This window comes from Glycine soja, chromosome 6 (genome assembly GCF_004193775.1).
Source record: "Glycine soja cultivar W05 chromosome 6, ASM419377v2, whole genome shotgun sequence".
Classification (NCBI taxonomy): Eukaryota; Viridiplantae; Streptophyta; class Magnoliopsida; order Fabales; family Fabaceae; genus Glycine; species Glycine soja.
In genome coordinates this window covers 22,690,829-22,706,433 of record NC_041007.1, presented here as the reverse complement: position 1 = coordinate 22,706,433, position 15,605 = coordinate 22,690,829, and the positions used below count along the sequence as shown (strand labels likewise).

At 36.1% G+C, this 15,605-nt stretch overlaps 1 protein-coding gene across 1 annotated transcript; it reads right to left on the bottom strand.

Moving 5' to 3' along the window:
- Positions 1-282: 282 nt before the first annotated feature.
- LOC114416711 (nudix hydrolase 19, chloroplastic) lies at positions 283-10,579 on the bottom strand. The gene is made up of 6 exons (XM_028381687.1): positions 9,920-10,579; positions 7,963-8,103; positions 7,773-7,877; positions 6,771-6,870; positions 1,305-1,397; positions 283-723 (listed from the first exon to the last, which is right to left on the bottom strand). The coding sequence occupies exons 1-6, from the start codon at positions 10,466-10,468 to the stop codon at positions 431-433; spliced, it is 1,281 nt and encodes a 426-aa protein (XP_028237488.1). The 5' UTR covers positions 10,469-10,579; the 3' UTR covers positions 283-430.
- Positions 10,580-15,605: the final 5,026 nt, after the last annotated feature.

Genomic DNA, 15,605 nt, shown 5'->3' with positions numbered 1-15,605 from the left:
ACAGAAATACTTGTGTCCTCGTGCAGACACTTAACACCACCAATGTTAACCAAATCGAGGCATTAAGTACATGGTTGGTGAAAAATCTAAATCTTTTTCCTCAACAGAGTGAGATAAAATTCAACCTTTCATGGGTCCTTAAGATTCATACTTGATGTCAAACCTCAATAATTCAACCAGTTCAACCAGGGGGTTTAACTCAGTTGATTGAACCAGATATGTAAATGTTATAAATCTCTTGATATCTTATTTAATTCTTACACATAAAAAAACCCTAAACAATTCAACTGCCCAATTTATGTTTCTACGCCCAACAAAGAAAATGCAACATAATGCAGTCAGTCTTATGGTGATTGATTATATCTCACATCAGTTTAGTATGGAAAACAATGTAAAATCAAAGGTGCCTTTAAAAAAATAATTTGCACTCCTACAAATTTGACATAGAACCACTAGCCTGTTTTGAATGACATTCACTGCCATTTACATTTTGATCTGGGAATGCCCAGGAGGAAATAAGGTGATGAGCTATTGCAAAGGGTCCAGGAACAAACATTGGAGCAAGTTCACCACTTTCCACATTGAAATCGGTAGACAAGCTGTGAGCCTTTTCTACTCCCTTACACATTTGTTCTACCTTCGCTACCGCAGTTTGTTGGGCTTTCTTGTATTCAGCAAATGTCAGAGCCTTTCTTACATATTCTCTACTGTGCCACTGAGCATCTAGATCAAAAAGTTGCAACATATCATTTGGTGTCACAGATCCAATAACAAAACCTTAAGAAATGGAACAGTGCAAAGTGACGAGAAAGTGAATGCTACAGAAGTTATTCCATTGTAGATTTGTAAAGTTGTAATTTACATATTGCCATAAAAAAAGTGCCGATAAAAGTGAAGGGGAACAAAACTTAAGATTTAACAATCTTCATCTATATCCGCCCTATATCCACTATTTACCATCCTCCCCAATCATTTTCCCATTGTCTCCACAAACAAAAAAAGCTCCCAACAATGATTGTAGTCAAGCAAGACTTCTATAGTTTCTGGTTTACCACACCACACAATTTTCTTATGATTTCTGAATAAGTTGATACATGTCATTCATATTATTGAAGCTAACACCACGAGAAAAACAAATCACTTGCATCACAACTGTTAAAGGAAAAATGCTTGCATATTGTGGCCATCTAAGCAAATGTGAGGCTCAATTTTCAGCCAGACCATAAATCAAGGAATAAAAAGTTGCATCGGATTTGAAATGACTCAATGAGTAATAGGTCAATGCAATTAAATGATGGATATACCTTCCAACTCTTCTTTGTCCACATTTATTTCAAGGGATTTCGCATATGCAAAGAACCCCACCATCAGCTGACATGGCATGCTATTCGGTCCAACTAGAAACAAAGTCAATAGAAACAAAAATGTTAACATACAAAAGATGGAAAAAATATATATAAATTTATAATTTTTTATGAGAAAAGAAAACACATAAATATGTTAGTTAAGCACATTAGATTATCTTAACTCATACTTAACTGCTTTTGAAAGCTCTCTGCATATATGAAAACAATTACGGTTTTCACATACATTTAACATATTCTAGACATTACTCAGATTTAAGTTACTTTGAAGTTTGAGCATAATCAAAACTAACTTCTTTTGAAAGCTTTCTGTATATGAAAAGAATTACGGTTTTCACATACACTTAACATGTTCTAAACATTATCTCTGATTTAAGTTACTTTGAACATAATCAAACCACCACATTACTACAAGTGATTAATTTGCATGTTATATTATGATAAAGGAAGAAATAGAGTACCTGCAAAAACAGATCCCAAAGTAACATGAAAATTTGGAGAAAATATTCGCATCCTCCATTAGCTTCGTGTAATAAAGCAAAACAAAGAAATAGAACTAGGCACAGTTTGAATTAACTTCTAGCTAACAGGATCTTTTCTATTATAAGAATATACTATTAAGAATTTTCTACAGAAACAAAGTTGAGTTTTCTTGAGTTTATAAGTATTTGCTGAGAAATTAATTGAACGAATTTCTAAAAAAGTTGTGGTACAAGTTGATTTTAACTTATGCATCAAGTTAGATTTCTTTTAGCCTCTTGATCCATTTATTTTCTTTTTCTATAAGTGCTACTTCAGAAATTTATCAAAACCGACTCTAAAAGACTAGCAATAATGAAGTAATTTGGATATGACCATACTTTATAAAGTATAAATGATAAGAGAAGTCATAAAAAAAGTCACGCCCTGAATGATATAAATAATATTTCGATGGCACAAATAGTCTATAAGATTTTCTAAGATGTTTCTCACCAAAGACACGTGAAAAGGAGAAGATGGGCCTGCTGGATTCGGGCCAGACTATTAACACCCCCCCTAAAATATGTTCTATCCCCAAAAAAGGCCCAGTTTTAAAAACAACACCTCTTTTAACCCCTCTGCTTATGTATTCCCGTAAAGGCAAAATGAAGAGAGCTGAAGCCCGTATAGGTGAGGCTGACTCGAACCAAATTGCTCTAAGCCTAGAGCATGTTCAGAGTGGACCTTCCCAGCAGGATAATGAGGGACATGGATCAGCCAACCCCCATATACAATCAGAATTATCATCAGCTCAAAATAGGCAGCAAAACCAGATTCAGGAGCAAAAATTGGACCCTCCAGAAGAAAGCTTATGGAGAATGATTAACGACTTGGGATTGACAACAGATGCTTCTCAAAGAGATTATAGGCAACAATTGAAAGAAATGGAAGATAGAGACGGAAAAGAGGCAGCTAGCTTGGGAGGAAGGGGAAAGTCTCTATGAATATCATTTCTTATAATGTAAGGGGGCTGGGGAGGGGGGTTAAATGGCAAGCAATCAGAAGAATGGTAAAGGAGCATCATATTGACCTTTTATGTCTTCAAGAAACAAAAAAGGAAAGCGTTGATAAGAGTATGTGCAGGGCACTTTGGGGAAATGTTGATTTCTGTTGGGAGGATGTACCATCAGTAAATACAGCTGGTGGTATCCTCTGTATTTGGAATCAAAATTCTCTTAAGGTGGAGAATAACTCAGTTGGAACAGGCTTCATACTACTGTCAGGAAAGTGGGGCCAAGAATCCATAGCAGTGCATGTTGTGAATATCTACTCCCCTTGTAACCTGCAAGACAAGAGGGTGTTATGGGATAAAGTCTCTCAGCTGAAAAACCAGAATCCAAATGGATACTGGTGTATTATAGGAGACTTTAACAACATCAGGACAAATGGAGAAAGAGTGGGGTCTTCGCATAGGGGGCTGGTGGATGGAAGCATAAGGGATTTTAATAGCTGGATTGAGGAGCTAGAATTAGAAGAAGCGCCATGGGTGGGAAAGAGATTTACATGGTTCAGACCGAACGGGACAGCGAAAAGCAAGCTGGATAGAGCCTTCGTTTCCCCAGAATGGTTTTCCAAATGGCCTGGATCAATCCAAACACCGCTAGCCAGAAATTTCTCGGATCATTGTCCCATATTGTTTAGATCCAAAACCAATGATTGGGGTCCAAAACCTTTCAGATTATTGGACTGTTGATTATCTGAGGTATCCTTCAAGAAGCTGGTGTCCGAAAACTGGTCATCCAACAATCAGAGTGGATGGGGGGGTTATGTTTTGAAAAACAAACTTAAAGCTCTCAAACAGAAGATAAAGGAGTGGAATAAAGATCATTTTGGAGACACTTTCAGCCGCTTCAAGAGGTTAGAGGAAGAATTAAACAAAATAGAAGAGGAATCAGCAGATAGACCACTGGATGACAATGAGCGGATACTTAAAAAGAAATTGCAGCAGCAGGTTTGGGAGGCAGCCCAAACTCATGAGTCACTGTTACGGCAGAAGGCAAGATCCAGATGGATTAAGGAGGGTGACTGTAATTCGAGGTATTTTCATTTGATGATGAATTCCAGGAGGCGATCCAATAGTTTAAATGGATTGCTGGTTGGTGGGGTTTGGAAGGAGGAACCGGCTGAAGTCAAAGAGGAGGTTAGGAGATTTTTTTCACAGAGGTTCCAGGAAACAGATTTTCATAGACCAACTCTGAACAGAATCAGGTTCAGAACCATTGATTCATAGCAGAATGCCATGTTAGTGGAGCACTTTCAGGAAGAGGAGATAAGAAGGGCTGTTTGGAGCTGTGGTAGTGACACAAGTCCGGGGCCAGATGGGTTCAATTTCAAATTTATTAAGCAGTTTTGGGAAGTCATCAAACCAGATTTTCTTAGATTCTTTGACGAATTCTATGTTAATGGAGTCTTTCCGAGGGGCTTGAACGCTTCATTCATAGCCTTAATCCCGAAGGTGCCGGACCCTCAAGGCTTGAATGAATATAGACCTATTTCTCTCATTGGATGTACATACAAGATCCTCGCTAAGGTGTTGGCTAACAGATTGAAGAGAATTTTGCCCCTCGTAATATTAGTGAGCGTCAATCAGCATTCATACAAGGTAGACACATGCTTCATAGTGTGGTGATTGCTAACGAGGTAGTTGAAGAAGCCAAAAGATGCCAAAAACCTTGCATGGTTTTCAAGGTGGACTATGAGAAGGCGTATGACTCAGTGTCTTGGGATTTTCTGATTTACATGATGAGGAGATTGGGTTTTGATCCGAAGTGGATTCGGTGGATACAGGGATGTTTAAAATCAGCTTCCATCTCAGTCTTGGTCAATGGAAGCCCTACGAAGGAGTTCTATCCACAGCAAGGTCTTAGACAGGGTGATCCGTTATCACCCCTTTTGTTCAACATTGTTGCAGAAGGTTTGAGTGGCCTAATAACCAAAGCAATTGAGGGGGGATTTTACAAGGGATTCTTAGTGGGCACAAAGAAGGTGGAGGTTAGTCTACTTCAGTATGCAGATGACACGATATTTTTGGGAGAAGCAACTTTAGCGAATGTAAGAACAATCAAAGCAATACTTCGAGCATTCGAGATGGCATCGGGGTTAAAGATAAATTTCGCCAAGAGTAGTTGTGGGGCCTTTGGGGTGTCTGAGCAGTGGACTTATGATGCATCCAGTTATCTCAACTGTGGGCTGATGTCTTTTCCTTTCACATACCTTGGTATACCTATTGGTGCTAATCCTAGAAGATGTCAGACTTGGGAACCCTTAATCACGAAGTGTGAGAGAAAATTAGCGAGATGGAAACAGACACACTTGTCTTTCGGGGGGAGAGTGATTCTCATAAATTTCGTGCTAACATCTATTCCAATTTACTTTTTATCTTTTTTCAGGGTCCCGAGGCAGGTGGTTAGCAAGCTAACCAGATTACAAAGGAATTTCTTATGGGGTGGTGCAGCGGATCAAAATAAAATTCCGTGGATCAAGTGGGAAAAGGTTTGTAAGCCTAAGGAGCTAGGTGGGTTGGGAGTCAAGGATATTATATCGTTCAACACATCATTATTAGGAAAGTGGAAATGGGAGATGTTTCAGAATCAGGAGGAGACTTGGTCTAGAGTCCTTGAATCGAAGTACGGAGGATGGAGGAGTCTTGATGGAGCTTCGAGGGTCAGCACTGAATCATTATGGTGGAGGGATCTAAAGATAGTCAATCAAAGTATGAATCAAGGTCACCAGCTGAACAGGTTGATTTTATGGAGGGTCGGATGTGGGGACAAGTTTAAGTTTTGGGAGGATAGGTGGATAGGAGGAGATCAAAGCTTGGCTGAGAAATATCCTAGATTGTACACCATATCAGCTCAACAACATCAGTTCATTCATCAAATAGGTGTTGTGAAAGAAGGTGGGTGGGAGTGGCATTTTAAGTGGAGGAGACTTTTGTTTGATAGCGAGATAGGTATGGCGGTAGCTTTCCTCCAACAGCTGGAAGGGTTCACAATCAGGCCGGAAGTAAATGATCATTGGAAGTGGGCAGCAGAGCCTAGTGGCTGTTATTCGACTAAGAGTGCATACAAGGCAATTCATCATGTCACAGTGGAAGATGGACAGGATGGAAAGTTCAAGGAGCTGTGGAAGCTTAGGGTCCCATTGAAAGTGGCTATCTTCGCGTGGAGGCTGATTCAAGACAAATTGCCAACTAAAGTTAATCTGAAAAAGAAGCGGGTTGAGTTACAAGAGTACTTGTGTCCTTTCTGCAGATTAGTGGAAGAGACTGCAGGCCACTTATTCTTCCACTGCAGTAAAATTAATCCCCTATGGTGGGAGTCACAGTCATGGGTAAATATGATGGGCGTTTTCCCTTATAATCCGGATCAGCATTTTATTCAGCATATTTGTGGAGCTTCTGCAGGGCTGCAGGGAAAAAGATGGCAGTGGTGGTGGTTTGCTCTCACTTACTCGATTTGGAAGCATAGGAACAGCATTATTTTCTCCAATGCGGTTTTTGATGACCAGAAATTAATGGAAGATGCAGTGTTCATGTTATGGTCATGGCTCAGATGTTTGGAAAAAAATTTCTCTTTACATTTCAATCAATGGTCCTCTAATCTCAAAGATGTCTTTCTTAGGACAGCAAATTGAGAATAGAATAAGTTCCAGGTCTTTTTGAGTAGTTTGGGCTATTCTAGCTACTGTATCTTGTTTTGCCCTGAACTACCTGTAAATTGGCTTTACATTTGTATTATCTAGTACCTCTGGTACTCATCTATAATATAATATATTATTTTTGCTGAGCAAAAAAAAAATAAACACATATCTTCACGTTATCTCATGTTAACAGTGAAGAAATGATAAAAATGCAAAAGCCTAATTGTTATGTAGAATATGATATACCAGGCCATGGCTGAGAGCTATGATATACAACTTCTCCCACTTCAATACCAGTCTCCTCCCACGTTTCTCTTCTTACAGCCTCCTCCAAGCTTTCTCCTGGCTAAATGCAACAAGAGAAGACAAAATAGAAGTTTAAATATATTGATAGAGGATCAAAATTATCCACACATAACATGAATTCTCAAATCATAGAAACCTGACTTTAATAGGATATCCTTTCGGCCCTAGAAGGTTTAAATTTTGACTTTTCAAAACCTACTAAGCAAGGTAGAGTTTCTACATATTTCAGTTGGGCTTATTTTATCATATAAGTAATTCAAGCTGAAAATGACACATACTTGGTTAAGCTTATACAAGTAGCTGTCGATCCTCTGATAAGTTCATCTGTTTTGATAAGCTTAGTTCAATAACTTCCAAGTGAAGCTTATCAAAACAAACTTATTTCAATACCCCTCAAACACAACCAATAATTATATTCATTGTCTTAAGAACTTATGTCATAAGCTCTAATGTAATAAGATCTTAATGAATAAGCACTTAATTAAACTGTTTCCCATACGTGTCCTAATTGCATCCATGCATGTTAATATTAGCTTATTTTTCTTTCAAAATAGCTAATAATAAAAATATTTTTGAAAGTGCTTTCGAAAAGGAAAAAAAACAATAATTGAAGCTCATTCATACATGTTATAGATGCTTATGCTATCCACACCCACAATACTTGCCAATTAAAAACAATGAAAGAAAACTTAAGAATTTCAGAGTTTAGACCATATAAACAGGAGCTTTTTTGATATCAAAAAGAATATTGTTGTTTTATAAAAAGAAATGTTATTGTCATTAAGGTGACCAGTGGCTAATACAGTAGGTACACAAATTCAAATTAGTTTCCCCTATTTATATAGTCAACCTTACTGGAATAAGCTACATTGTTTCAGGTAACAACACCACAATGTAAGTAACTAAAAAATGAAGTGGTTTTAGATTAGGTCAAGCATGCACCTCTATAAAACCTGCTAAGCAGCTCCACATTCTAGGTACAAATCTCGATTGTTTGCTCAAAAGGGCACGGTCATTCTCCCGATCAATTACTAGCATAATGACCACCTGCATAAGTTAAGGTGACTACAAAAATTCAGCAAAACCTGATCATCCATTGATCACTCAACTATTAGAACAGAAGATGGCAAACCGGGTCAAGTCGTGGATATATCCTCTGTTTGCATGATTCATTTGAGCACTGTTTACGTCTCCCAGCTTCCATAGGGACTGTTTTCTCTCCACAATGTCCACAAAATCGTGATATTTTATGCCATTCAAGAAGTGCCCTGGCCTGGCCAAACCCAGTAAATAGAAAAGCAGAATTGCCTATTGTCTATCAGTATTGCAAATCAATAAAGCAAAAAAATACAAAGTATAACCAATTACAAGCTTGTAAACAGTAATAACATTTGTAACATGGCTGCTTAGCATGTCAAACAATAAGCCTTTACATGAGAACAAAGGGAGGGGAAATAATGTAGAAAATGAACAAGAGGAAGTAGAAAATAATTTTCTCCTTCCTTGATTTGATGCCAAACATGAGGCGAATAAAATGCTAAGAAAAATTAAAATCACATACTAATCCATAAAAGAAATTTGTCAAGATATTATTTTAAAAAGAACCATATAATTTAACATTGTGAAAAGTTCCTAAAGGTCAAGTCCCACAAGTTTAACACCCGATCAACTGATTGTCTCACCAAGAACTAAAATAACAGACTACTATGACTCCCACAGTAGCACTATATGTGTCTTCAATTCACTGTCTCACCACATTGAATGTCATTTCATTTATTGAGAGGAGGATTGATGTTGAATGTGCATTAAAAAGTGGAATTTGGCTAAACAAACACACTCTATATGTTTGAGGGAATACCTGTCTGCTTAAACCCCAAAAATCAATTTCCCACAACACACTTTTCTATGTAAGATTTTTAATTGGGATTAATATGGGCAAACCATTTCTACCAAAATATAAAACAAATGTGCATTAATTCAACTCTGTACTGCACCTGTACTACATAAATCTCCAAAATGGAAAATCATGCAGAAGTAAAAACAGATCAGACATTTTAGTAGCCTCCGACACTTGTGAGACATATTTATCCATTGAACAAACCTTCAATTTGATCCTTGAAGTATCATCCTCTCTTCTAAATAGTTGTTAAACTAATGAAATTATATAAGTATTTCCTAAAGTATTAGAAATCATGCTACATAGTCCTTCAAGTATTGGAAAATTCTCCAAATTAGTCCCTCAATATAAGTAAAATATATCAACCCAAGGACTAAATTGATGGATATTCAATACTTTAGGGGTTACATATATGATTGCATTAGTTTAAGAACTATTTAGGAGAGAGTCTAATACTTCAAGGACTAAATCGATGGCTTATTCGTGTACGCATGGTTAACTTTGTCTCAAAAGTTTTCACTAATGGTTAAATATGGCATACAAGATTTTAATAGTATTATGAAGTTATTGAAATGTCAAATGGTAGTTAAGGAGGCGTTTACTTGTAACTTTGTTTTCTGTTTTCACTTTGTAATTACATGATGAAAACAAGGTGGCAGTTTGTTAGGAACCAAGAATTGAAATGAGAAGGAAAAGAAACAATTTTACTGAATAGAAAGAAAAGAACGGAAAATGGGAGAGAAAACTTTCCTCCAAGGGTTCCCCTTCACAAAGAATTTCTTCTTTCAATGCTCAATCTACAAATGATAAGATCCCCTCTCTCCTATCCTTCTTCCCCTATTTATATCTAATAAACCCCACTAACTAACTAACCCCTAAACTAATCAATATCCTAAGTGTAGTAACTAACTTATTAATAGTCTAACAATGTTAACTAACTTTCCCTTATCCTTATATCCTAACACAATTTGTCTTACATCTGGTTAAAAATTGAATAAACATGGTTGTATACAATTATCAATCCATCTAGATTTATACACATGGTTAACCACATGCGACGAGTGGACACTGAGAGGAGAATTACCAGTGTTAGGAAATATCATTACTCAAAAACAAATCATGGCAATGGACCCCATGGTCGATGTGGGATCTGCAACAAATTTCAATTGCGTAAACGAAAAAAGCAACTCACATGACCGGCGATGGCGAGGTTCCCCATGGTCTTCAAATCCACCCAATCGGTAGCGACCATGAGCGTCCTGAGCTCCACGAAGCACAACCTCACGCCACTGAATTCCGTCACCAACCCACTCTCCCTCGACACGTCGATCGCCCAGTACACCACCGAGTCTGAGTCCGAGTCTGACCCCAAATAAACGAACGAGTCCGCGCTCAAATCCGCACCCAATAGACCCTTCACTTCCTCCAGCGCGATCCACCCGAGGCGCCACGTGTCACCACTCTCCGAAGAAGCCAGCACCCTCCCATTTCTAAAAGGCAAGACCTTAAAATCCACGGACGGTGAGGACACGTGCGCGGCGTCGAGGATTCGGGTCGTGAGGGTCTCGAGCGCGGAGGCGGGCGAAAACGGGTCGACCCGGTTGGGGGATCGGAGCGGGTTACCCGCGAAGGCGTGGGTGCGTAGATTTATGGACATGGTGGTGGTGGGGCGTGATAGTTGTGAGAAAATGTGTCTGGAGATGAGTTTAGAGGATGAGGATGGAAGAAGAAGCTTGAGCATATTGGTCCATGAACGGAGGGGATGTAATCAAGTAAATGTAAGAAGGAGACAAAGGAAACATTGAGCGGTGTCGAGTGAGGAAACCAGGAAGCGTGAGGGAGTGACAAGTGTACCGATTCAGTGTTTTTGTTGGGTCCCGCAAGTGACTAACCTCAAATGCCGGAAACAAATATGGTACCGCACTACCGCACGGGCTATAAATATTTTTATTTTTATAATATTTTAAAAATAATTTATTTTTATAGTATTACTTTATTGTTTTTATTATTACTAATGATGTGGCGTCCACGTCGTGCTTCTGTTTATATTTTTATTTTAAATTTAATAATAATAATATTTTTATAATATATCAAAATGTAATGTTAATTTTGGTTTAATATTTATTTTCTTCTAATTTTTACTTTTTGGTGGTAAGATGTTAACTAAATTTGAAAATTTGTATGTTTATATTTTTATTGTATTATCACATTTTATAATGTGTTTTTTATCCGTAAGAATTGAATAAAGTATCACATGATTTATAAGTACTCACATATTTTATTTAACCAATTTTTTATACAAATGGTTTACGATGAGATAGGTTGCTAAATTAGTATTCGATTAGGTGTTCCTTCTTTCATCTAACATGATTACAAATATTTTAGTCTCATTACATAATTTAATAGGCATCATGTATAGAAAGTAGTTCTCTTTGTTTTCTCACTATTATACATCATTGTATAAATATAATAGTAATAAGTAAGCAACGTAATTTTCCTCTTGTACTAGCTAAAGGATAATAAGGTAATTTCCCTCTTGTACTAGCTAAAGGATAATAAGGTAATTTTCCTCCAAATAATTTCTATGCTCCATGGTATCCTCTTCAATATTTGTCTATTTGATTCTCCGAAGGGTGGAGTGCCTGCTAAAGGCTCTTGAATGTTTAAGTCAGAGATCAATGCTAAGTAATAAATGAGAATCAAAAGTGTTTTTACCTCAAGAGTCTCATTATACATACCACAATGGGCACTAGAGCATGATTACCTCTTTAGGTAATTTGTCTTTAATCATTATAATGATGTTTAACCACTCATATAATCTTGATCATGATTTATCCATGTTGAGTTTACTCTTTTATGGAGGACATGATTGTTTGACTGGCCAAATGCACATTTAGGTATCTGGTCAACCAAAAGGTTGAGGTCTATATTGGTCTCATCATCTGACATTCATGTATTAGGGAGTATTCAAACACACATGTGACTAGGTGTTTAAGGTTGTCTTTCAGTGGATTGTGAAGGACACTCATCTACTCAACTAGTTGAGTATCTAAGGTCTATACTTATTCTGAGGTATGATATTTTTTTATTAGGTTAGTCGAATACCCATCCAGTATATACATATGTGTAACGACCCGCCTTGTCGTTATGACATCGCTACTTTAAATCGTGTAAATTTCAATTTTTAAATAAAAACTCCATTAATTTACTTATGAAAAATAAGAGTAAATTTTTCGTATTATACATTCACCAAACAATGCACAATTACTTAAATGTATGTATGTATGTATATATATATATATATATATATATATATATATATATATATATATATATATATATATGGATATATTAACTCAGTACACATCATTCACATAACGGAAAGTAAATTAATTCATACATATAATTAAATTTGTAATTTGCATCCTCAATTAAAAAAAATTATAGAACTAATTATGGAGGAGTTGATTAACAAAATGCAACTCTCTCCCGAAATAATCATAATGTCATCATGTCGGCTTGGCGACTCCACAAAAGAATCTCACTTCATGTACTCTACTATTGTCCATCTATTTCCACGAATGAAGGTTCACGATAGGTACCAACCACACGGTACAAAAGTTGCAAGGGTGAGTTATTATAAAAGAAATTAACACAAAAATCAAATGACCATGATTAGTAAGAAAACATTAACAAATACCAATATCATACACAAACATCCATTAATCCAACATACACTCAACAAATAGTCATTAGCCTTCCGCAATTCCAATCAATGATGCTCAGTATGATGCATGCATCTAACCTCAACTCTCAAATGCAATGTGGTACCATTTGTCGGGAAATAGCCTAAGTGTGTCTAATAACGATTGTCAAATCATTCAAAACAAATAAAACTAGGAAATTATGTAGCACGTGATTAACTTAGGTCGAACTCAGAAAAATGATTCAATATGGTTCCTACATTCATTCATTTATAAATAGAAAGGGTGAAATTTCATCAAACAAGTTGTAGGCAATTGTAAAAGAATGCGAAAAATACAAAATGAAAAACAGAGTTCAAGAAACATAACAAAACAAGAATAGAATACAATTCAAGTTTAAAAGCATCAATCCAATTCATCAAACCAATGCAAATAGAATTATCACAATTACTACAAATGATGTTCAATGTGAAAGTTCACTCAAATGCATTAGAGAAAGTTTAATCGAATCAATCTCTAAATTGTTTGAAATCACAAATTAGAGTGGACAATCATCCAAACAATTTGTGATTAATTTTTGAAATTAGGAAATGAATCCATAACCTAATCCATTTTCAATCCTAAACATAATCATAATCATGAAAAACGAAAATAGGATTGAAGAGAAAGAACATTCACAAAGAGTAGAAAAACCAAACCAGAACTCAAATCCAGTCTTGCTTGGAGTGGATCCTTTGATTGATAAATTGTTTAGCCCTCTATGATCATCACCATTGGAGAAATCATGAAATTTTTGTAAGATAATGGTGGAACAAAAGTGAAAAGATGAAGACGAATAAAGAATAATTGAGAGAAAAAGAGAGAAAAGAGAAGAGAGAAAACTTGCACAACAAGTTTTGTACAAAAATGAAGTTCTAGTGTAGTTCTTTCTCCAAAATGAAGTTCAGTCACTAACTAACTAATTAATACCAATATATAAAGTGTTAGTAACTAACTAACTATCTACCTAACTAAACTAATTACAAAAAACAAAAGTCTAAACTCGCAGCCCAATTATTCAAGTGCAGAGATTCTGACTTCCAAGCTTAATTTGACCCTCAAGATGGCTGAATTGGCCAAAGCTTATTCGTAACAAAATTGAAGATTTTTTCTCATCTTTCTAGGGACTACTCACACGATCCATTTGGAGTTCTATAGTATCCTCTAGGCCCGCACAAGGCAGATAAGTCAAGTAAGCACAAAATCTAAAATTTAGCTACTATTCTCAATTAAGCTCGATCATTTGCCTTAGATCAAAACTGAGTTAAGAAGAAAAAATAAGGGTGAAAGAGATGTCAATTGAGCTAAAAAGAATAGAAAAATATTAAACTAAAAATGCTCAATCAGTGTCCACGTGACACTCTCACTTAGGAAAATTAGGCAGCAAGTGTCGAGGTCACCCTATCATGCCAGACAACTCCCCCCCCCTCCCTATGGTCAGCCTAAATCTCAAGGGAGTTCCAAATCGAGTGACATGCCCTCAAGTACAAGTATTTCCCCTTATGAGAAACTACAATTACTTACTGACAAAGTTTATATTATTTCCATGCAATATGAAGTATGAAACATGGTCACCATCAATGCATTGGTCGTGAATAATTAAATATTCTAAGCCATCCCCCTCTAGAGATGCTTAAAACTCTTTAACCACTCTATTTCCTCCACCAGGGATATTCATCATGGTCATTGCACCCCGTGTACATACACAACATACATCATCACAATGACATTTTCAACATCAACAACATTTAATCTCAATGTCATTATCAACATCAACATCATCTCATCTCAATGTCATTTTCAACATCAACATCATCTCTCTCGATGACATTACCAACATCAACATCATCTCATTCCAATATTATCATCAATAATAACATTAACTCATGTCACATTATCATCAATAACAACAACATTCTCATATCAATATTATCACCAATAACAACATCATTCTTTATCAATATTATCATCAATAACAACATCACCTCACATAAATGTTATCATCGATAACAACATCATCAACAATCACATCCCATAAATACATACATATAAATTTCATGCCTAAGATTCACACTTCCCAGGTCTTCAAACAACATAAGTCTAATACAACAACAATCAATAATATCATGAGACTGATATTTTAGGGGAAAATTCTAAATTAAAAAGTAGAACTATGGTTTACAAAACAAACTCGCGTGCCTAATTAAAATTTAATAAAGGAGTAAATAAAAGAATAAATATGAAATTTTGAGCAGAGTCTCCTCTATAATTAAGACTTTTTCCAAAACTTTCAATTGCTACAACAACAACATGATTCACAATTTCATTCATCAATAACAAATATATCACATCCCATTAGTTAAAAACACAATTTTTCTTAAAAACCAACATGCAACAAGGACAACCATACATCCCCAAAGTTGGGTTCCCTGACCTCAACTATGGTATCAAAGCGGTAAACCAAAATAAACTCCCTTCACTTATCGTGAGCTCTCTGTCAACTCCTCTTTGCGTCGCTCAGAGACCTCTCTCCTTCACGTTCTTTGATCCAAACACATAGTTCTATATACCAAATTGAAGGAAAATTAGTATAGATTTCAAAAACAAGGTTAATAATAACATTTGGAGTCAAATGCCCCTATCAAAATAAAAAAGGGCTAAAGGGTGTTTTGGGTTCTACTACAACGAGGCGTCATTTTGAAATTTTGATCATGCCAATGTGACCGGGGTTCAGCAAAGGTCATGAAAATAAAATCAATTTTATAAAATGAAAACTTTTACAACGTCTCATTTTCAAGGATTTTTCAAAGTGTAAAAATATCCTATTACAGTACCCAAAATACAAAAGATACTAAGAGAAGCTTAAACTAACTAAGAGTATGTTTGGATTGAGTAATTTAACTAGGTAATGTATTTTTTATAGGGAATTAAATTCTTTTTTATTAAAAGTAACTGTTTGGATATTTTAGTAAAAGGAATTCAAAATTTTAGAATTTTAAGAAGGATTTTAGTCAGTTGAAAGAATAGAATTTCAAATTCTATCTCCAAGAGAGTGAATTTGGAATTTTTGCAAACCTCTGCCTCAAAACCCTAACCACCCTCCCAATCTCCTCCTCCTCCTCCGTCGTCGTCGTT